This window comes from Monodon monoceros, unplaced genomic scaffold (genome assembly GCF_005190385.1).
Source record: "Monodon monoceros isolate NGI ecotype Baffin Bay Population unplaced genomic scaffold, NGI_Narwhal_1 Super_Scaffold_12, whole genome shotgun sequence".
NCBI lineage: Eukaryota > Metazoa > Chordata > Mammalia > Artiodactyla > Monodontidae > Monodon > Monodon monoceros.
The window spans coordinates 56,390,241-56,414,680 of NW_021703768.1; the positions used below are offsets into that span (position 1 = coordinate 56,390,241).

Consider the following 24,440-nt stretch of genomic DNA (forward strand, 5'->3'; position numbering starts at 1 on the left):
GGACTGTCCATTCTCTCTTGTAAACTCCATTTCGAGGGACAGACTCTACAATCTCCCTCAAGCAGACTTTTCTTAGCTTTTAGCAGGCTGAAAAAGAAATCTGAAAATTCAGGTTTAGCCCCATTTCCTCTCCTTCAGGCCTCTGAGGACCATGATGGCAGCCTTGAAGGTGGGTCTGGAAGCTTATGCTCGCCTCTCCGGGCCTAGGGAGTGGAGGACATGGTGCAGGTGTTGAGCCTTTCCCTTGGTCCTCAGTCCCCTGCTCTGGGCTTCCCCTTCTCTTCCCGAGTCCCTGGCCTTCCTACTCCTCATTTTTCTACCTAATGCATCAAGACACCTGCAGAGGTGCGGGGATGCCCCGCTGGTAGAATTGTGGTCCTTGGCAGTGGGCTCTGCAGCTGGCTCGCCAGGTTTTGTAGTCCCAGCCTGCACCTCCTTTTCCTCTTCTGGGCAAGGATGCAAATGATAGCACTCACTCCATAGGGTTCCTGTGTAATGTGGGTAAGACTCAGCATGGTGTCGAGAAAGGGCTCTGCCATTATGATTCCTCAGGACACAAGAAGAGCACTTCAGTGTGATTGCAGAGGAAGAGGGAGTAGCCTCAGCCTGTGAAAACTCAGGGCTTTGCTTTCGCTCATGCCCATCCGCAACCCTAATCTTAACCTTGGTCTCTCAAGTAGTTTGAGAGACACTCACAGAAGACAGGCCTTAAGTGGACCCCTTACTTCTTTGAGTTGGTGGGGGGCTGCGGCAGCTGGACCCCCCACCACCACTCCAGGCAGGCAGGTTCTGGTCAGGAGCAGCCTGTATCTTAAACCTTACAGCCCTTATCCTTTTCTGTGTGTGCCTGACATTTGGGAAGTTATCTTGAATGACCTTAGGGTTAGCTAGCTAGTTGAAGTAAAGCAAAGGGTAGAAACTTGCCTCAAAGATGAAGTTAAAGGCAAAAAAAGCAAACTGTGCTTTTTAATAAAGCAGTTTAAGGAAGAAACAGCTTACAGGCATTTTCTTCTGTGTGCGTGACCCAGCTGTGATGAGGTCTAACCATTTTTCTCATTTCTTCCCTTTTTCTCTCACCCTCTTTGTAGACAATGTATAATGTTATCCGGAATTATCCTGTCTCTCACCATTGTGATAAGGATCATGATTTCAATGAGTAATAATAGACACTAAAATAATAACAGTATCCACAGATATGTTTCCCACAAAATTCCTTGGTTTCCGTTGCTATTATTTTGGGTTAAAATAAGTCATTTAGAAAAAAGGAAGAAAGGAACAATTAGTCTATGGTACACTAAAAAGAAATACTGTAAAACATGAATTCCCAGCTTATAGCAAACTTACTTTACAGAATTTTAAACTAAAAGCAATCAATTAAATAGATAATCTTTTCAATGACAACCAGTATGACTTATGAAAGACCCTGGGGATACAGAATCTATGGAGGATAGAAAATAAATAGATCAAAGAATGGCAGATAAATTGTACTTTATGAGAGTTAGGTCTGTTTATCTCCTCTTGATGAATAGCTTTTAACATATTTTCAAGGTTTTATAGGAAAACATAGCTGAAATCCCTTCTCATCCTATTTTTTCAGAAAGGCAGTGTAGTGAGTAGAAGGGATGTGGGCTTTGCATCAGATCTGCTTCAAACCCTGGCTCCACCACTCATCCAGCTGTGTGACGGTGGACACATTACATATTCTACCTGAGTGTCCTGTTTCCCACCAATAAATCTTTCAGGCTACTGTATGTTATACACACACACACAAGTAATTAAGTATGTTTCCCCAAGATTCACCTGCATGTGGGTTTTAGCTGAGCATCCACTGATGGCATGAATATCCAATGAACACATTACACAATATTCCTGTTGAGTTATAGATGGTGACACTAACAAATTACAGTTAGGAATGCTGATAAGTGTTGTAAGCATTTCTAAGTCTTTATGTACTTAATCTTAAAAAAATTAGAATCTCTATAGTATGTAACATTAAGCACTTACTGTTTATTGTGATCTCAACTCAGTGTGTAAAATTGTTTCCATGAAATGTATGTGATTCTGACTCTGTCATAGGATGAACTCGTCTGAATCTGCTAATCCTCTTTTTTTTTTTTTTTTTTTACAATTATTAGTTTTATGTAGTTATCATTTACTCTCTCAGGAGTTTAGCCATTGGGCTCATTTGTAGCAGCAAACAGTAGAGGCCATAAGCTTGGACTCTGAAATCAGACTGCTAGGGTTCAAATCTCAACTCTGCTACCTACTTGCTGTGTGACCTTGGGCAAATTACTTACTCTCTTTGGGCCTCAGTTTTCCTCATCTGCAAAAAAATGGGGTAATATATAGTGTTGTTAAGAAGAACTAAATGAATTAATCTTTATAGGGCCTGCCCTATTCTAAACTGTAATTGCTATAAAAGTCTGAAAGAATGAAATTATTAACTTTGCAAATGATTTGAAATGGATAAATAAAATACTTTAATAGTAAATTCATACTATTAAGATACTATTAATAACTTAAAATATTAGTACAGTGTACGTTATTCATGATACAGCTATTTAAGAGAAATATCTATGTAATTCATCTGACACATAGTAGATATTCAGTAAACAGTAGCCATTTATTACTATTATTATATAATTCTATGATAATAATTCTATAATAATAATTCTATGCTAATAGTAATTATCAGGAAAGAAATATATGCTGGATTATATTTAAAGGGCACCCACTAGATTCAGCTCTGTCTTAGAGCTCTGAAAGAGCAGCTTATTGAAAACACATTGTTTTCAGGTTCAGCAGAAATGTGGTGACTCACGCTGAGCACTGTTACTGTTTGAAAGCCATGTGATCAGTATCCTGTGTGGTGTGGGAGCTGGATGTGGGTGACTGGGGGCTGTGTGAGTAGGTGGCAGGAGAGGATCTCAAGGCTTTTGCCCTCCGGCCCTTTGTTCTCCTCACTGCTCCCGCAGGTCCAATTTCCAAGCAGCAGACTTGAGAGCCGTCTGCCTAAGGCGGCTGGTGATGAGGCCACCAGATGGGGACAGGAAGTGGACACTGTGGCAGTGGATGGTGGATTTTAAGCTGGTTACCTCCCCTGGCTTTCTCACTGACCCTTGAGTTCAAAAGCACAGAGGTGGTGGCAGGAAGAACTGATGGAGCCATGTGGCAAATGGCAGACTCACCACTCACAAGCTGTGTGACTACTTAACCTCTCTGAGCCTGAGTTTCCTCATGTGGAAATGGGAGAATAATTCCTGATCCTCAGTTTAAATGAGAAATACCTATCAGGTGCTTTGCTCGGTGCCTGGCCCAGAGTAAGGGCTCCGTTAGCATACACGGCGGGGTTCTGATGTCAAAATCTATTGAGTGTATCCCCTAAGACACTAATGCATCTTGTCTTCAGAGCTGCTTTTCAATAAGCTCTATGCTATCCTAAAAATTAATTAGGTTGTTATGCCCCGCTCCTCTTCACTACAAAATTGTAAAAGGTTTTCTCCATTTCTCTAATGCAATGTATTTTAGAACTAAAATTTTCCCAGTAGATGCAGCTATAGAGGAATAAGCTGTCTGACGACAAGACCCAGGCTTAGTTCAGGGAAATGGCCCTTGAGATGCAATCAGTGGGTATTACCAACAGCCATTTCAGCTTGATCTGTCTGATCCCTAGGAAAAGAGATCCTAGCCATTTCTTCTGGAGGCATCAAATTGGTATTTTCCCATTCTTATGATGAAGTTCGTGCTCTGCAGCATTGGAAGTCCAGTGCCAGGTCATGTGTGATGTCACCCAGTGCCCACAGTCACTGACTGGCACCGTCCCAAACTCTGGTCATGCCGGATGTCCTGGGCAGCAGCGGCAAAGCCTTCCCTGAGGCTGACCTGTGGTGGGTTTCAGCAGGAGCCCCAGAGCAAAGACCCAGCATAGACTCCCTTTGGGAAGAAAGTTTAGAGTGAGGGGCCAGGAGTTTAAGGTCTCAGAATAAAGCCAGAATTGTACCAGTTGTGCAGTTTGTGTCTCCCTCTGTAGACGCCTAGCCATGCTTCTCTGGGTGTGTGTGTGTGTGTGTGAGTGTGTGAGTGACAGTGCCTGCATGGGAGGTGTGATGAAGAGGGAGGGGGAGGCACAGGCTTCTATTTCCATCCAGTCTGCTTTCCAAAGGCTTTCCTGGGGGCGGGGGTGGGGAGGGGGAAGGAAACCAGGAACACAGCTGCAAAGGGGCCCCGAGATATTGCTGGACGTGCCAGGTGTGTGGGAGCATTCGCACCAGTTTGGCCGTGGGCAGGTGAAGGATGGCTGACTGCAGATAGCATGAGCTCCACATGACAGGAGAGGGGGTGGCGTGGGGCTGCCCAGAAGGCTGACCTTCCGCTTGTTTCCTCATTCAGAACTGTTCGTTCCGGGGCTTCCCTGGTGGCGCAGTGATTAAGAATCCGCTTGCCAATGCAGGGGACACGGCTTTGAGCCCTGGTTCGGGAAGATCCCACATGCCGCGGGCAACTAAGCCCGTGCGTCACAACTACTGAGGCTATGCTCTAGAGCCCGTGCTCTGCAACAAGAGAAGTCACCACAAAGAGAAGCCCGCGCACTGCAAGGAAGAGTAGCCCCCGCTCGCTGCAACTAGAGAAAGCCCGCGCGCAGCAACAAAGACCCAACGCAGACAAAAATAAATAAATAAATAAATTTATAGAAAAGAAAAAGAACTGTTCATTCCTGAGACGCTCTGTGCCTGGTGCTGGTTCACTCAGACCAGAACCTGGTCCTCCCTGAGTCTGCAATCTATGGAGGAAAATAAACCTTTGGCAAGGAAACAAATTAATCCATTTCAGATAGTGATAAGTGCTCTGAAGGAAATGGGAGTTCTGTAATTAAGAATAACAAAGGGCAGCTATTTTAAGTGGCTGTCGAGGTGACATTAGAGCAAAAGACCTAGAGGATGAGAAGAAACCACTCAGGAGTAGGTGAGGGTCGAGGGGAGTGGCCTGAAATGAGGTGAGTGGAGGCCTACAGCCTAGTAGATGCTCAAAGAACCAGTGAATGTGGGTGGAGAGGGCAGCAAGGACCAGATAACTCTGCGTCTTGTAGGCCATGAAAAGAGTTAGGAATTCAAAGTGCAAAGTAAGCCTTCAAGGGATCTAAGCAGGGGAAGAACAAGACTCAGTTTATGTTTAAAAAAGATCACTATGGCTGCTATGATGGAACATGGGATTTGAAGGAGCGAGAAGCACAGCTTTCGAGTTCCAGTTTGGAGCGTTCTGTGCTTTCCTCTTTTATAGCTCATCTCACACTGTACTGGAATTGTTTGATGTCCCCTCATCCCACCTCCAGGAGCTTACCCATGGCTTAAGGGGCATTAAGTGTTTATAATTCTCCACCATCAGCCCTGAATGCATAAGGGCTCAACAGTTGTTTGCTTATTAAATAAACTACAATGAATCTTCCAAGAAGGGGGTGCAGGTGTTTAGGTTTGGAGTGTAAGTATACTGTCTCCAAGAATGTCTGCTTTGAAGGAAATTGTTAGGGAGGAAAATCTTTTCCTCCAGCCGCTTAGATTCAGTGATTGGGGACCTGCAAATCTGACTGACATTAGCTAGATGAACAGGATTAAAAACACACAATTTTTATTAATATTTACATGCATGGGACTTCACAGAAAAAAAGTGAAAACTCAAAGAAGCAGTTAGACTTGGGAGCTTATATACGCTTCTTAACAAAGGAAAGAGGGTTTGAGCTTCAAGGGACAATAAATTGCAAGGAAGTGACTAGGAAATACATGGGAGAAACTAATGGAAGAGGAGGACTATTTTAGTAAGCTTTGTTTCTGCAAAACTTGTTGCTGTCTCTCTATCTTCGGTGATAAGGGTCGCTCTCCTCTTCTGGTACAGGAGAGGGGGATACCTTCACGAAGAAAAAATTATTTTCTGCTTATAGGCAGATAAGGGAAGGGCAGAGAACTCTTTCTGTGTTTATTGATTCTCAATTGCCTTCAGCTCAAATTCTTATCAAAATAATCCTTATGCTAAAGTGGCATATTGTGGGGTAGCATACCCTGACCTCCTTCCAGATCTGTTTGCACATGAAAGCTCTTAATTTTAAATAATCAGTTACAGCTAATTCAAAAAGATATATGCACCCCAGTGTTCATAGCAGCATTATTTACGATAGTCAAGATGTGGGAACAACCTAAGTGCCCATCAATGGATGAATGGATAAAGAAGATGTGGTATATATAGAAAGAATATTACTCAGCCATAAAAAAGGCTGAACTCTTCCATCTTCCACAACATGGATGGACCTTGAGGGTATTATGCTAAGTGAAATAAGTCAGACAAAGAAAGACAAATACTGTAAGATTTCACTCACGTGTGGAATGTAAAGAAAATAAACAAAATAAATGAATAAGCCAAACCAAACAAAAACAAACATGTAGTTATGGAGAACAGAGTAGTGGTTACCAGAGGGGAAAAGTTGGAGGGTGGGGAAGGCAAAATAGCTAATGAGTTTCAACTGTATGGTGATGGATGGAAACTAAATTTTTGGTGGTGAACATGCTGTAGTGTATACAGAAATAGAAATATAACATTGTACGCATGAAACTTATATAATGTTGCAAACCAATGTCACCTTCTTAAAAATAAATCAACAAAAAATCAGTTATATTAGTTAATAGTCATACCCACTCCACTTCTGGGCCAGGGAATCAGAGGTGGATATCTTGGTAAAGAGATACAGAGCAGAGAAGTATTAATAAAAAGCTGCCTAACCACTGATGGGATGTCATCTCCCCAAGAAAACTTGTTCTATAATGTGGGAGCTCAGGTAAAGGACTCTGTATTGTTCAGCTTGTCCTCCTCAAGGCCTCAGTAGAGTGGTTGGAGATAGAAGTCACTACATGTTTGTAAATTAAACTGTATGTAAACAGATTTCGTGGAAGGTTGTGAACCATGAATGTAGCTGCTTTGTGGAATGCAAAGCCCGCCAAGATGGAAAATGTAATTTCAGAGCTGGCTGTGGGTGCTGGAGGCAAGATAGGGCTCTGCAGAAAGAGGCCGGGAGAAGGTGCCCTGGGTGACGTTTTTGGTCTTCTGGGTGATGTTTCTGTATCTGAAGAGGATGAAAAGGTAAACAGCACACAGTCTCACCCCTAAGGTTAATTCTGTTGGGAGACTGTATGCAGACTGCTAAAGTGCAGCATTTTCACATCTGGTGAACTGATTGGCAGGTGCTGTAGTAGACATAGTAATACGTGACGTACCTGAGGTATGTGGGAAGGAAGGCAGAATTCAGAGGGCAACAGGAATCACTAGAGGCTTGGGAAAATGCTGGAAGGAGAAAAGAGCTGTGAAGGGAGGGGACATTTGTTACCTGTGTTCCATATGTGGAAGGAACATGTGTTTGCCAGCTGTTGCAGATAAATAAAAGGAATTTAGAATTAAATTGGGTGTTTGGAAGAGCTCTCCAACTGTAAGTGTTCTGAGATGCTTTAATTCGATTACAAAAGGATGAAAATCGTTGCCTTTTCTGACTGGGAGTTTATGGAGTGCCTTCTATGTGCCAGGCACTGTGCTGAGTGCTCTACATTCATTTTATGTCATCATTACAGCTCTATGGGGGAGGTATTTTTATGCCCATTTTGTGGATATGGAGTCTGGTAGATGGTTTGGTTTGTCTAGTGCCGTACAGTGGGTAAGTGTCTGGTTTCAGTGCCTGTGCTTTTTCCTATACCTCACACTGTCTTATTGGTGATCCTAACAGAAAGGCTCAACAGTGATCTTTTCGGGGTTCAGTTATTCCCCGTCTTATTTTTGTTGAGTTTCTTCTGAAGTCCTGGACCCACTGGCACGTCCTTGTCTAAGGCCTGGGCTTAGGGTTACCCTAAGGGTTAGCCTTGGGCTCAGAGGTACCCCTCTTGGCTATGGGGATATTCCTGTGCTTTCTCTGTAACCAGTCTTATTAAATGTCAACTAAAGGTACAAGGGTATAAATGAGAACCCACCTCTCTTCCCCATATTGATGGGGGCCAGTGTTGACCAGGTCATGCAATCAAGCTCTGTAGACCTGCTCTCTCTTTCCTTAATTTTGCTAGTTTATCCTGGAAAGAAAGAGATAACCATATCATCTGAGGACCCATTGTAGGAACTGCTGTGAAGGGGAACCAAGGCTGTTGCCTTGTGTACCTTAAAAGAGTTTCACGTTAAATCAGTTGTCAACATTTTAAAATCAGGAAGCTTCATGTAAAAATCCAAATTTCCATCTATTGAAAAACCAGAAGTTCTACCACTCTCTATTGCCTTGTATATGGCTCTCTTCATGCCTTACCTTACTGGCCCTCTTAGATATCTGAGTTTGCAGCCCCAAGGCTAGAACAAAGCTAATTGACCTAAAGACTAGTTCAGTGTATGCACCAAGAAAGCCATCTGATCACTGAAAGAGTGAGATATGTCTGGCTTCCACCAGGGGAGTATTTATTTATTTATTTAAACTGAAGTATAGTTGATTTAGAGTGTTGTGTTCATTACTGCTGTACAGCAAACTGATTCAATTATACATATATATATATGTATATATCTACTTTTAAAATATTGTTTTCTATTATGGTTTCTCATAGGATATTGAATGTAGTTCTCTGTGCTACACAGTAGGACTTTGTTGTTTATCCATTCTGTATATACAGATGCCCAATAGGTACATGAAAAGATGCTCAACATCGCTAATTACTAGAGAAATGTAAATCAAGACTACAATGAGGTACCCACCTCACACCAGTCAGAGTGGCCATCATTAAAACATCTACAAAAAAACCCCAAATCTCTTACTTCAATAAATATCTTGCAAAAATAAAAAATTGGAAACACAAGTTTGCAAACTAAAAAAAAAAAAAAATTCTGCGAATAACAAATGTCGGAGGGGGTGTGGAGAAAAGGGAACCCTCCTACACTGTTGGTGGGAATGTAAGTTGGTGTGGCCACTATGGAAAACAGTATGGAGGTTCCTCAGAAAACTAAAAATCGAATTACTGCATGACCCAGTGATCCCATCCCTGGGCATATATCTAGACAGAACTATAATTCAAAAAGATACATGCACCCCTATGTTCATAGCAGCACTATTCACAACAGCCAAGACATGGAAACAACCGAAGTGTCCACTGACAGATGAATGGGGAGCTTTTAAATGGCGCTTGCCTGGGCACTACCTCAGGCTGATTGAATCAGAGTCTGAGGCTAGATAGGCATTACTAGAAAAGCTCCCAGGGTGGTTCTAATCTGCAGCCAAGTTAGGAAAAATAAGTAGGGCTTGCGCATAAGTAGCACTCCAGCCTCAGGTCTCTATGTCAGAGAAATGGGCTTATGAAGTCTTGCATCAAAGTTGCTGTTTTTACCTGTTTCCCAGCACCTCCGGGGTGGCCCCATTCACCTCATCCTGATTTACTCACGTGTAATTGGGCTCTTTTGACTTTTATGTTTGCACCTCCACTGCTAAGGTTTTATAGAATTCTGGAGAAAGAGAGAAGATGAGAAAGGAACAAAGAATTATTTCTAAGTCTTCCTTTGAAATGCTCAAATATCAAGAGTATCTTATGGCAAATATTAAGATTCCTAGGAAAGAGGAAACATTTAGAAGTTACTTGCTCTTTTATGTTCACCCTTGCTTCAGAAATAAAACAATAAAAAAAATACAATAAACTGGACAGGTTTCTTTCTTTTTTTTTTTTTTTTGCAGTACGCGGGCCTCTCACTGTTGTGGCCTCTCCCGTTGCGGAGCACAGGCTCCGGACGCGCAGGCTCAGCAGCCGTGGCTCACGGGCCCAGCCGCTCCGCGGCATGTGGGATCTTCCCGGACTGGGACACAAACCTGTGTCCCCTGCATCGGCAGGCGGACTCTCAACCACTGCGCCACCAGGGAAGCCCCTGGACAGGTTTCTTTGAAGTCCTTTTCATCTGCTAAGGAGAAATTTCATTAGCAAACACTGGAGGACATTGGTCTCTGTGGTTACCTGGTGGCTGCTGTGGGCAAAGCTCCAGCTTTCGTCCATTCCAACCCTCACTGCAGGGCACTGGGCAAAGGCCATGTCCATCAGCGATGTCTTCATCCAGGGCTATCCTGGCCAAGAGTGCAAATGGCAGAAAACGACATTTGCATCTGGGTACAAAGCATCACAAATGCTTGTCACTGTGGCTCCGCAGGGCCCCCTCCTCATCAGTCAGGCGTGTGGGGTTTTGTGTCCTCATAGGCTGAGATCTTTGCTCTTCCAACGGCTAAAAGGCCCTAAGGCCTCTCGTGTACTTGACATTAAGGTCTCTGTCATAACATGGCCAGTCCCAGTTCACATTTCGAAAGTCAAAGCTTGCACTTGGAGACTTAACCTGCTGTTTTTTCAGCTTCCAATGGAAAATGACTTGGTTTTTCAGGGAGCAACGGAGAATCTTCACCATTAGGCACTATCTTTTACTGTATTTAAAAATTATTTTAGAATTCAAGTTTTACTTTCTCCTTCTCTTTTGCTCCCTCTTTTTTTTTTAACCCCCTTACAAAAATGACCAAGTTGATAAAATAAAATGGAAGGAAGGTATAAATAAGAAAACACTAGTTTTTCAGAGGATTTGGGTCCAACTTCCTTCCCACTTGTCTGGGGACCTGGATCTAGTTACTTAAATTATCAATTTTATTGCCTACAGAGTTGGGAACACAGTATCTGCTCAAGGTGAATATAAATAAGTCTTTCTTCAAGGTTTAATTACTTATTATATTTTGGGGGCTTATCTCTGCATGCTAGGAGCTCTTGGAAAGCCCCTTGAGATGTGTTCATGACCCATTAGATCAGGGGGCCATGGAAGTCTTTGCTGAACTGGCAGTGACTTGACTCTACCCATCTATACTGGGTAGAGTCTATATAGCTATTGAGCTGTTCATGTTTTACGAACAAAGTGTATTGGAATCTTGAAAAGATTTGGCCTTGGAGATGTTTGTAGGGCAAAGCGTGCTTCCTGACACCTCACTAGATGATGCAAAAATCCCCTGAGCAGTGCTCTTCAACCAGGGGGTTATATCATTCAGGTTTTATCAGAATCACTTGGGGCAACTTTTTCCAATGACACTAGCATTCCCTGAAGAAGCCTCAGTTTGACCAATCCCTTGCCAAGAACACTTTCCCCTCTTCTCTGCTCAAACATTCCATCCTTCCTTGACCTACCTTTCGAATTGCTCCAGCCTAAAGAGCTTGTCTTCCATGCACTTCTTATTCACTCATTGTCTAGATGATTTATTTGACATCAATTAGCAATTGATGGCTAGCTTCTGTTTCAGTTGAATGCAATTTGTCTTGCTATTTAATATTTCACTTATCTCTGTCTAGTGGAAATAATACAGATCTGAATTTTAGTTCTGGCTTGACTTCTAACTGTATATCTTAGGCAAGGTATTTAGACTTCTTGGGTTTCAAAGCCCAGTTGTTAAATTCTGCAGTTCTCTTCTTTACCTCACCAGTCAAGCCTAGGTTCTTGCACAATTCACGTTAATCAATTTTTTTTTCTTTTTTGACAGAGTCATTGTGGTAGATAGTTTCTAACATGGTTCCCAATGATCCCTGCCTCTTGATAGTCACACCTTTATGTAATCCCCTGCCCTTGAGTGTGGGCAGGACCCAGTGAATAGAATTTGGCAAAAATGATGGGATGTCACTTCTGTGATTAGCATAGGAGAGACTGGGCCTGGCCTTTTGTTGGCATTCTCTTTCAGGCTCTTCTCGCATGCTTGCTCTGATGGAGAGGGCTACCTGGAAAGAATTGAGGGTGGCCTCTAGTCAAGAGTCAGCAAGTAACTGAGGCCACAGTAAAGTAGCCTTTGAGGAAGTGAACCTTACCAACATCCACTGAGTTATCTTGGAGGTGAATCCTACTCTAGTTGAGCCTTGAGATGACGGCAGCCCCAACTTCTTCTGATTGCAGCCTTCTGAGAGACCCTGGGCTGACACCTTGATTGTAGCCCTATAACAAACCCTGAAGGAACTAGCTAAGACACACCTGCATTGCTGAGCCACACCTGCATTCCTGACTCACAGAAATGGTGAGATAATAAACATAGATTGTTTTAAGCCACTAAGTTTTGAGGTAAGATAACTAATATTATCTATGAGATGTATTGATGGATATGGTAGTCTGTCTACCTGAACAGGTCAGATTAAGCTAAATTATGCTGCAGTAACAAATAACCCCCCAAGCTCAGTGGCTCATATCTACAAAAGTTTATTGCTTGATCACACTCTGTGTCCACTGAACGTTGGTTGTAGCTGTGCTCAATATTTTCCTCCCTCCAAAACTCTCCATAACCCAGGCTGACAGAGCCGCTCCTTTTTGGAACATTGCCAGTCATCATGGAAGAGGAAAAAGAGAGCAGGGCCAAGTATGTACTGACTTTTAAACCTTCCCCATGAAAACAACACATCATACATCTGCTTAGTATTTCACTGGCCAAAGCAAGTCATGTGGTCACGTATGAGTTGAACAGGACCCAAAGTATAATCCTACCTCAGGGTGGAGCACTAAATAATCATGAACAGGAACACAATGTATAATATACCATCAGAGAGAGGGATAGCCACAGACTGCCATGATATACAGAAAAGAGAAGGAATAGCTCACATCCTCAGATGAATGGGAGTAGAGGCCCCAGAGCCTCAGAGAGGAGAGTACTGTTAAAGAACTCTCGGGCTTCTCTGGTGGTGCAGTGGTTGAGAGTCCGCCTGCCGATGCAGGGGACACGGGTTCGTGCCCCGGTCCGGGAAGATCCCACATGCCGCGGAGCGGCTGGGCCTGTGAGCCATGGCCGCTGAGCCTGCGCATCCAGAGCCTGTGCTCCGCAATGGGAGAGGCCACAACAGTGAGAGGCCTGCGTAACGCAAAAAAAAAAAAAAAAAGAGCTCTCTTTTCCAGAGAAGGGTGGAAAATTAAGGGAATATGGGGCACTAAAGAAAGCTGAGAAGTTTTTAAGCATGTCCATAATCTCCATTGTCACCTCTCTAACATCCCCCTAAAACAGTCAACTCTCTGGCAAGTGCAGCTTTAAGGCACGCCTCTCTGTCCCCACTTTTCTAGCTGGATTGCCTTCCCTAAAGTCTCTAAGCTTCTTTTGTATAGAAATATGAGAACCTTCCTTGTCTATAATACTGTTCATAAAGTTAAACTGGGTTTTCAAACAACTGTCTTCCAGCAATCATTTATAGGAGAGGAAAATGTTGACATGTTACCTTGGGCAAGCTTGGTGTTCTCTGGATTGCAGTCTTTCCAAAGCCCACTCTAATCTCCCCTTCCTGAGTAATAAGCACAGTCCCTGTGGATGTCCTGCAAATGTTGGAGGAGCTTAAGGAATGCTTGCTAGCCCATCCATCTCAGAGGCTGCCAGTCTGGCTTTAGAGAGGCAGTTTGATGGGAAGAACAGAGACCTGAATGTCAATAAATCTAGCTTGCAGAACAGGAGAAGTGGGGTCTGACTTAGCTGGTAAGCCAAGCCAATGTGATGAATGTACTGTTAAAACCAGAACCAGATTAAACTTCTGTTGATGTGCAGTGGAGAAATGTCAGGGCCAGAGAGCTTCTAAAAAGTAGAGGAGAAACTTGTTGAAAATCTTTCTTCGTGTAAAATATACTTTTGCCCTCAGGCCCTGCCTCTTTGGATCATGCCAGATGGTATTCTGTTTCTCCTGAGGTTATAGTTTATGTCAAAAGAAATAGACTTCACTTTGATGAGTTCTGAAGGAGGCATAGAAGAGTCCCAGACTAGTCATTTTTACAGTGACCTTAGATGCCATCTAAGCCAAACCCCTCTCTAGCACAGAAGTCATTTCTTCATGTCTCCATGATTTGGAGATTGGTGATCAGGGACAGGTTTTAAACTTCATAAGAATTTTTTTAGGATTGATCCTATTCCAGTTTTCTTTCCATATTGCACCATGGTGAGTGTGAGGGGAAAGCAATGAAGTAGAAATCTATAAGAAGAGCATGGAGACAATATCCTTCTTCCTAGTGACAAAGCAAGTTTTGCATTTGAGAAAATTTTTCCATTTTGCAACTGAAATGCCCTGAGTTATTGGAGGAAATGTTGAGAGAGGCCATAGTCTGAACCTCAGAAATCCTACTTCTGAAATTGACTACTGTGAAACAATTTTACCCCTTCTGGCACATTTTTTCCCGTCACACAAGGGTGACAATGGTGTTTCTGGATAGTAAATTGGTAGTACTTTTAAGCTGCTTGGATGAAGCTATTCTGTAATAGATGTGTACCTTATTGGATGGTCATCTTGTTAGTGTCTAAAGGTAATCTTTCATTTCATAGCAACTAATGGTCCCCTCCTTATCTGTGTCAGGTGCCATGCTACATACTGAGAATACATAGGTGACTAGATATATTCTCTGCCCTCAAAGATCTTGTCTAGAAAATGAGATAGACATAGGATAATACGATGTAATGCAGGCTAGGTGTTTTAATAAGTATATGTACAAAGCTCTATGGAAACAAAGGCAAAGCAAACCTGGTGGTGTGATGGAGCAGTGGATGAGGAAGGCTTCAGGTAAGATGTATCTTGAAGCATGAGCTTTTTAGATGTTCAAGGTGTGGTCCATAGGGAAGGACATGGACAGAGGCAGAGGTACAAACATGCAGAGAACATGTGCTAGTCATTAATGCATTCTAGGTTCCTCTTAACACTGTACTTCTTATTTTGTCCCTTTTACCTTGGTGGAGCCATGTGACTAGTTCAGGATAGTGATTTGGAAACAAAAGTGAAATATCACTTCTGGGCCAAAACTTTTAATAGCTTGTTTAAGACTGTCCAGAGCTCTTTTTTCCCTTTGGAACACAACCAGGAACATCAGACATGGTGAATGTTCTGTCATTCTGGGTCCTTGACTGACCATGATGAACACAGCACTCCATCAACCCTTGATGTACATGTGACATGAGTAAGAAATATACCTGCTTTTTTCAAGTCACTGAGATTTCTGATTGTTTGTTACTTAGCATAACCTAGTCTATTTCTCTAATTCAGTGCAAAATTAAGAAATAAGTATGGTGTGCCTGCAAAATAAGATACAAGATATCTGATGGGACTTGTTGGGAATGGAGAAAAGTGAGATTGGAAATATGGGCCAGGACCAAATTATGAGAAACTTCGACACCATTGTTGTGAAGCTAACTAGAATCTGTAGGCAACGAGCAGCCATTGAAGGATTCAGATTGCTCACTATTAAGTCATAGAGTTCATCTCTTGGGGCATCCTAGTCTACTGCTTTAGTGCTAACCCTAATACTTCCTGTAAGCTTAGGAGATCTGGATCCAGAAGAGTTAGAGGAGAAAACGGGATAGATGTGGCACAGGGAGTGTAGGCTAGGTGTGGCACTCCATCTGCTGTGTTCCAGGTGTGCTGTGCAGAAGAAACCAGAGAAAGGTTGCTTGCTTTGTCCTGGGACAAGTATCTCTTCATCAGTGATTTCTCCTTATATCCTACTTTTCTTAGGCTAGACCTTTCAGGTCAAGAAGCTTACTTTCAGTGTTAGTATTTTAAAAATGGAATTATTTGGGTTCATCTATTCTTGTGTTTCCTGTTCATTGGATCCAAAATTGGAACTCTTTATTGCTGCTTTGGATGTTCTTTTTCTGCTCTGCAGTTCCGTTTTTAGTCATGTTTCCCATTACACGTTGCCACCTCTCAGATTCTCCAGGCAGCCTGCTCATCAGCAAAGCAGATCGGTCAGTGTTCCCTGAGACGTCCTTGCCTCGGTGACTTCACTACATAGCCCGCTGGCACTCGAGGCCCCAGAGTGGGATGTTTGGCATCACTGAAATTCTACCCACCCTCTAGGACCCACTCACATGCCATTTTTTTGTGAAGCTTCCTATCTTTAGAGGGAATTAATCTCTGAATTTTCTGGGCTTCTCCTTCTCTATTAGGACCCTAAGTTCACTGAGTTGTTATATTATGGGTATTGGTGGGCATGACCAGATCCAAAGATCAAGGGCAAGAATTTGTCTTGATTATCTTAGCAGTCCTCCTAGTACTTAGCAGTGTTGTGAACATATTGGCATTCATATTTTTAAAAATTGAAAACCTTGAAATTGAAAGCCTTTTAACTGAAAGCATAAAAACATTAATGAAAAGCTTTGTCTAATTTCCCCTGCTTTATTCCTTCGGAGGCTGCCTGTAAAGCACATATTCTTCCCTACTACATCTCCAACACCTCCCAATTTAGCACCAACACCAAATGTCCTTCCCTGAAAGATTATTTTCTTTCACATAGTGATAAAGATGTTTAGTCAGAACAGAGTGAACATCAGTTCCTTTGGAAGGAAGGCTCTGGACTGAAAGTCAGTAAACAGAAGATGAATGCCAATGGAAAGTAATCTCTCTTCCAGAGGCAGGGAGGGTGGAGAGCAGACAATGTAGAAATGAAAGTGTGCCACCTGAGAGATTATAAATGTGTACCAAAGGAGACAGAATGATGTTTAACTTGGGGGGAAAGTGCAGCAAACACAGGTAAAGAGAAACAATCTTAAATGCAAATATTTAAGGATTTAAGGGACTTCCCTGGTGGTCCAGTGGTTAAGAATCCGCCTGTCAACGCAGGAGACATGGGTTCGAGCCCTGGTCCGGGAAGATCCCACATGCCGCGGAGCAACTGAGCCCGTGCACCACAACTACTGAGCCTGCGCTCTAGAGCCCGCGAGCCACAACTACTGAGCCTGCGTGCTGCAACTACTGAAGCCCGCACGCCTAGAGCCCGTGCTCCGCAACAAGAGAAGCCACCGCAGTGAGAAGCCCGAGCACCACAATGAAGAGTAGCTCCCACTCAACCGCAACTAGAGAAAGCCCGCGCGCAGCAACAAAGACCCAATGCAGCAAATAAATACATTAATTAATTTAAAAAAAGTTAATGAAACTGAGGAAGTTTTACTGTTGAGCAAGACTTGGCTGTGGAGGGTAGAGAGGGCGTTAATGGACAATAAAGTATTCTGACATTTGAGCAATATGACAATTCAAAAGGCTGGTGCTATTGCGGGCCATATAGGAAAAGAAATGATTCAAAATTTGAAAGAAGGAGGGAGAGGGAAGTACTGGAATTTGGAATGTCATTTTGGTGTCTGCTTCTCCATGGTCTTCTCATTATTTACTACTTTAGGGCTCCAGAGTTATCATTTAGTAATACTGACCAGCCCCTGTAATTTTAGGGCTTTTAGACCAGAGCCAGACTCTCTTCTCTTGCCAGGTCACAAATCAATTAATGGGTTAATTAATTAATTTTTTATAGTGAAAATTTTAGAACTCCAAGAGATAGACAACGGTCAGAAGAGTTTCTTCCAATCTTTTAAATTCGGATAGCAGTACATTATAAGTAGATCTTACTGGCACTGGTTTCTCAGCTCTCTGCTGATGAGATTTCTCTTCTTGAGCTATATAAAAGAGCAGAAAGGGAGACCTGCTCTATCTTAGGAGGAGTGATTGAGAGATTTGTCTACAGTAAATCTCCGTAGACACATCCTGGTCACTGCTTCTCTTTTGAGAGGTGACTTGACTCCCATTTCTATATCTGAGATGAGAAGTAGTAATTAAATCCACTTATGACTTTACTTGCTTGGGGGTATCAAAGATGGGGTTTTTTTTTCTTTCTAATGGAGTCATTAGAAAGTAGCAAGAATACATAAATTCTCCTGCCAGGGCATGGTATACAGACTGCAGAACATCTCATGCTTTTGTGCCCTCCCTTGTTATAACTTACATAAGTTATCTTTGGGAATAAAATGGTCTAAATCTTATTGTACCATATGATCCCTAAAGATAGGTTATCAAGTCGTTCTATTCATAGATGAAAAAAGCATTGCAGCGTGTAAATGACCAAGATACCTGTGGCTTGCTTCACAGGATTGTCCAAGGGTCCCTTTCCCAACCCCTCAACTAAATGTGGTGTCCTCCTTCCATGAAGAGGATAGCACCAACCAAACGTCAGCAGGACTTGAACTTTGAGCTGTTTTTCCAGTAGGAATGGCAGAAAGGAAAAGCTATTGTTTGTGTCTGGATAGATCACAGTTTGAGAGGAAGTATTACATTGGGAATATCCCCATCTTTGCAGAAGGATGGGCTAAAATCTTGTTTGGGACTGTTTTTCTTCTAAAGCTTAGAATATACTTTTATCACTGGAGATGGGTTTTGCAACAAGTGCCAACATGTGTCTGTAAAGTTTGAGTGGCAATATGTGCTGCTACTGAAGTTTTATTGTATAGAATGGCAAGGTGTGTGTGAAAGGCAGAGCTACGGGAGATGCTAGATTAATTTTCAAGTTGCATTTGTCCCAAAGGAAAATGTTTTGACGCTGTTAATATGCATGCCAGTTATTAGAGGAGATATTACTTCTTTTTTTCTTTTGAGATATTACTTGTTGAATTGCTTCCCAGTGTGCATTTGAGTAACAGTTAAATACTTGATAAATGTAATAGCTAGACACATATTATGCATTAACTATCCCAATGACCCAAAGCATCTGGTAAACAATAAATCTGTGGGAGAATAAATTAGTGGATACTTTAGATGGGGTGGTCAAGGACATTTAAACTGAGATTTCAATGACAGGAAATAGTCAATCATTTGGAGATGAAGGAATACCATTCTAGGTAAAGTAAGTGTAAAGGCCTCAAAGTGGGAATGAGCTTGGCCTGTTAAGGGACCAAAAAGAAGGCTACTGAGGTTGGAGTGGAGAGGGCAGAATGGTAGGGCATGAGGTTGGACAGGGGTACAGATCATGTAGTACTTGGTAAGTCAGGATAAGGAATTTAGATTCATTGCTTAGTATGGGAAGTAATGGGAAGTCATTAGTGTATTTTAAGTGGAAAAACATTCTGGCTGGGGGTCACTTATGGATTAGAGGAAAGCAAGAGGAGATGAGGTGGGAGTTGGGGGTAGGCAAGAAGTAGGTGGGGGCAGCTGTCCAGGACTGGGGTGGTAGTAATGGGGATGGACGAGAGTGGATGGATTCAGGAGCAGTTGAGAAAAAGAGGGTGTTGTGAGAGAAGAAGCCAGGAGGGCAGGCAGGTGGGATAAGCCTCTAGGTCTAAGTAGGAAAACATTGTCTCCCCTACAGGAACTTTCATTTGCGTTCAGGCTGTAGGGACTCCAACCTCTGAAAAAACAGTCTTCACAAGTCACTGAGGAGCTGGCTCACCACTGACTTTTAATCTTTGGAGATATTTCCATAATCAGGAAGTTGCATTTTTTTCCACCCCTTTTTTCTTTCTTTCTTTCTAGTTAGGCTTCTTAGATATCAGGGGTGGGCAGTCTGGTAGGAGGGGTTCTGAGGATGGTTGAATTTGCCCTGAGGAAAAGCCGAGATACTGCACACACAGCCACTCGTCTGGTCAGCCTCAGAGTTCAAAGGAGAGCCTTGGTGTTCATTGTGCTAAGGGCCAGGGGTTTTACATACCTAATTTGTCATTCCATTCTCCTGAAAACATTGTGAAATACATTTTAAAATTCCAGTTTTACAAAAGAAAAGGGTGAGGCTCAGATATGTTCTTTATGTTGTCCAAAGTCACCCAGCTTGTAAGTGGTAGAGCCAGGACTGAAACCAGAATCTGGCTCTCTACACTCTCCACACCGCCGCTGAACTGGGGTTATTCTGCTTTCCTTCTTTTCTCATTACCACACAGAGTCCACCAAAGAACCCAGCATGAGAAAGGCCATGCTTTCTCTTTCTTTTACGTACTATATTTGCCTCCTCTCCACCACAGAGTACCTCGTAAGGTGCTCAGCAAACGCGCCTGCCTGGAGGCAACACTGTCTTCTTGCTGCCACCGATGGGGCTGGGATAAGAAGCACGGTGGTGCTGGGAGGTGGATCGTGCCGCTGTGGCTGCTAGGTGATGGGGAAGGACTCTTCTGTCTGTGCCTTGACTCGAAGGCATTTTCCATTTCCTAGTCCCCTCCCGCTCTCCATCCCTCACCTCTTGCCCCTCGACTTCAGCTCAGGCCCCTCGGGGAGCGTCCCTTGCTACGGGTCTGACAGCACTTGGGGGCGCGGGGTCCCTGTTTTCCGCTCTCTTGCCCATCTGTACGCAGAGCCTCGTTCCGGGGCGCCTGGAGCCCAGCGGGCATTGACGTCAAGCGGCGGCGAAGCGCTGCCTACAGACGGTTGACCCGGACCCTCCTCCACACCCCCTTCCTTCATCGCCCCCTCCTTCTTCCCTGCGCCCAGGCTCAGGCTCGCTATAAAAGGCGGGAGCGCGGGTTGCCCCCGTAGCGCCGGATTTCAGCACCATGGAGAGCCCCCGCCTGCGGCTGCTGCCCCTCCTGGGTGCCGCCCTGCTGTTGCTGCTACCTCTGCTGGGCACCCTAGCCCAGGAGGGCGCCGAGCTCCAGCCGCGAGCCCTGGACATCTACTCCGCCGTGGAGGATGCCTCCCATGAGAAGGAGCTGGTCTGTATCTCCCCCGCCCCAGAATCCCCTGGGCTGCCGCGAGGTTCCTTCCTTTGTGCGCGTCCTTCCTCTCTCCCTGCCTCCCCACCCCCATTCCTAAGTCAGGGCCCGGGGAGGTGGGCGCAGATTCCCGGCTCCCGCTGTTACCCGAAGAACGTCTTGAGCCCACGGGCTCCAGACAGTCTGTAGAGCGAATCCCTGATCCCGGCTCCTCGGAGCAACAGAGTCTCCGAGGCTCCTGGACCTGCGGTCAGTTCGTGGGACAGCGTTTGCTAAGTTTCCACCCCTTGAACATCCCTCTTTGTGGAGTCCAGGGGAGGAGTGTGTGTGGCTCTGGGGTTCCTTATAACTAGGGCTGGAAGAGAGCACCGGGGCTGGGCGCACAGCCAAGGCGGCAACTTGGGGCTCTGCGGGCGGTGTGTTGCAGATCGAAGCACTGCAGGAAGTTCTGAAGAAGCTCAAGAGTAAACGTATTCCGATTTATGAGAAGAAGTATGGCCAAGTCCCCATGGTAAGGCTTTGGGGTCGCCCCTCCCCATGCTTTTCCAAGAGGAAATACACCACCTGGAGTCTTTTACACAACCTTCTCTCCAGGATGTGGCAAATAATTCAGATAATGGGTTTGCAGAATTCTGTGGGCTCCCCTTTGTTTCCACCGTCAGCTCTTGCCCCTTGGTCTCTAAGGTTAAAGAGTAGATCGACCATTTCGGAGGATTGAACAGTTTGTGCCAGGAATCAGCCCTTGGGTTTCTGTGGAAAGCAGTATTTCCTAAAAATGTGTTCTTTTCACCTCACAAAGAATTCTCTGAGTTGGAAGAGCCCTTAAATCCAGTCAGTGCTTGTTCCTCTAATTTTCTTCCTGTCTTCCGAACCACTGCCAGGTTTTTAAAAGTCTAAGTTCTAGGGTCAAAAATCTTGATTCAGGTCTGGTCACCTTCCTTGAAGAGCGCGCGCGCGCGCACGCGCACACACACACACACACACACACACACACATTTTGATCTTCTTGGAGTGAGGAGGGTACACGGAGCAGGGGGTGTGAGAATGTCTGTCTATTGTTTATCTCTTAGATAAAAAGGTCTTGTTGATTTTTTTTTCTTTTGGATGAGCAATTAAAGGAGCCAGGAAATGTAGCTTCCCCACAAAAGGTAGAAGAAAGTAAGACGGGTTCAATAATTTAAATTTCTTTCTTTTTATGTTCTCTCGCTGAAATTATAAGCACAAGGCTCTCCTCGTTTCAGGCCTGACTGTACTTAGACCCATGGTGATGGTGGTAGGGTTCATCTGTCTCTCCCATGAGGCAGACTTTGTGTTGATGGGGAGACGTGCCTGTTGGGAGCATGGGCATGCGTGTGCAGGGTGACTACACATTGTATTGTTCGCAGTGTGACGCGGGAGAGCAGTGCGCCGTGCGAAAAGGAGCTAGGATCGGGAAGCTGTGCGACTGTCCCCGAGGAACCTCCTGCAATTCCTTCCTCCTGAAGTGCTTATGAGGCGTCCACCCTTCTCCATAAGTCCCCCTGCCCCCACTTTCCCCAGAGGACCACACCTTCATCCCCGGAGTTTGGCTTTAGCAGCAAAGTTTGCATCTCCCTCTGAGGAAAAGGGGGCTCTTTTCCTGCTGTTTCCAAATAAAAGAACACATTAGGTGTTACTGTGTGAAGGGTAATGCCTTGTATGGTGTTGATACGTGTGCAAAGTATTCTATTCTTATTTTATCTGTCTGACCAGCTTTTCAAAGCTTTTTCAAATAAAAACCTTTTACTTTTTATTTAAATAAAGAAGGAGAACTTCACTTTGAAAATTGTATTTTTGTAGGTGGCATGACAGGATGAAAATTAGATCAGGTAAATCTGGTAGATGACATCACAACCTGGAAAATAAATCACCCCAAGCATCACAAATTGAAGCATGTACAAATTATACATAATAAAATGTTTTTCATAATTGCTCATAGTGCTTTGTTGTTTCTGCATAAGTAATTTCAACAGGAATGGTGGCATTAATCATGCTGTTGTTTTCAAGGAGAAATATTTTAAAAATAGCAGTCTATTGGGAAAACGGCACCGGGGCTCCAAGGAGTTTTCATCATTAATTAGGAGTTTGCCACACAAGCTTTTGTACACAATTTTTCTTTGATTGCAGTGGTTTGGGGTGTGTGTGTGTGTGTGTGTGTGTGAGAGAGAGAGAGAGAGGGAGAAAGATGAAATAAAGTGAAGATGGTTGGAGTTGATATATTTTGTTTATTAAACGCTTTAGCTAGAATACTTAATTTTAACAGGGAGACCAATACAAGAGAAATTGTCCCATACTTTAGCCACATTAAAAGCAATTTGAAAAATTAGGACTTTTGTTTTGACACCTTTTTATTAGAAGATATGCATTGGTTAAAAAAAAAAAAACGAAACAGTGGGCTCTTTGGGAGTTGTTGTTTGTCCAAAGGAAGGTAAATAGCTATTTCAGGTGCCCTAAGCGTGTGAGACACAACCATTCGCACTATTTACTACACCATCCCGGAAATATTCTCACTTCAAAGGAATAACAGTCATTTCAGTAAATAGTTTTGAGGGGAACAAGTGAAAATTAATGGGGGCAGCTTCAACTCAAGAAATACAAAAATCTTAAATGTAAAGTTTAAGAGTCTTAAAATGTTTCTGAGTGCTTACCCGAGGTCACATTTCTGGGGGTTTAAACCAAACTAAGTAACGTTTAGGTGGAAGCATCATGAGAGGAGCAGGTGCTTTTTCCTAATGCAAACTCAGGAGGCACCTACGTAGTAGTAGAATTTAAAACTAAACTCCCTCCACTGATTCTTGGGGACCTAGAGTATGCTGTTAAAAAATATTTTCATACACAACTACCTTTTGCAGTGTTCTTATTGTTACTGTTATCATGGCTGGTCTTCCTAATAATCTTGCAAGATACTGTTATCACTCCTCTGCCCCCACCACAGAGGAGAAAACAGACACCAAGAGAGGAGACAGAACTAGCTCAAGTTACCCAATCCTAAATCATGATCTCAGCTCTAATTTCTCTGACTCCAAAGATTTATCTTTTCTCTCCATGTCCCTCCAGAACAGGCTGTATGGACTCCCAAATTCCCCAGAAGCTCTTCTTTCTTTAGTAGAAATTAGCTCATTGGGATGCCAATGTATTTTGGGGGGGGGGTCACACTTCAATTTGAATTCCAGGCTTTAGTTGTGATTGAAATGTGTTGCATTTTAATCTTTAAAAACTGAAAAGAGTTATTCAATAGTTTCATAGCCCACTGCTTTTCCAGAAAGCATTTCAGTTGAAATTCTATCTTTCTTGAGTACCTTAACTCTTCCCATTTGTGTCAGTCCTACATAAATAAGATGTGGAAATTGCTTTAATCATTGGTTAGTGCACAGATAGGGCCCTCAGGGATAACACTTAGAACTGCTTCCTATTTTACCCTGGAATGTTTCACCCAAAAGCAAGAAGTGTTGGAGGAATTTGTAGTTCAAAGAGAAAAATAAGAATATTGCTCTAAACCCCTTTAACTTGCCCCCTCACCCCTACCCGTACTATATCATCCCTCCTTTCTTGTTTAATATGGATATGGGCTTATGGGGGATTGATGATGGAGAATCTGTGGGCTTGGTATGAAAAGGCTTTTTCCAAAAATTTTGTGTGGGTGCCCAGATTTTAAGTTCATAGTGCTAGTAACATTTTACATTAACGATGGCAACATTTAATCTTAAGTGGCTTGTTGGAAGTAACGTTGCCTTTTCACTTTATCAGTATTAGAGCTCCTCTTCTAATAGAATGTCTTAGTATGTTTAATGATTGAAGGTCCCTTTGGTAGAGGACAAGAATATTAAAGATCGAGAAAGTTTAAATGAGAAAAGTTGTCGGCCATATGGAGGCTTCCATGTGTGTGCCTTAGAGACCTTTTGAGATTGGCTGAAAGATCAGGGGTCTGAAAGTTGACAAGCTGCTCGATCTAAAGATCTGGGGAATA

General features: G+C 43.4%; 1 protein-coding gene across 1 annotated transcript; it reads left to right on the forward strand.

The window, feature by feature from the left end:
- The first annotated feature begins 20,169 nt into the window (after nt 1-20,169).
- CARTPT (CART prepropeptide) lies at nt 20,170-22,404 on the forward strand. The gene is made up of 3 exons (XM_029215799.1): nt 20,170-20,455; nt 20,883-20,966; nt 21,841-22,404. Exons 1-3 carry the CDS (start codon nt 20,297-20,299, stop codon nt 21,946-21,948), a joined length of 351 nt encoding a protein of 116 aa, XP_029071632.1. The 5' UTR covers nt 20,170-20,296; the 3' UTR covers nt 21,949-22,404.
- Nucleotides 22,405-24,440: the final 2,036 nt, after the last annotated feature.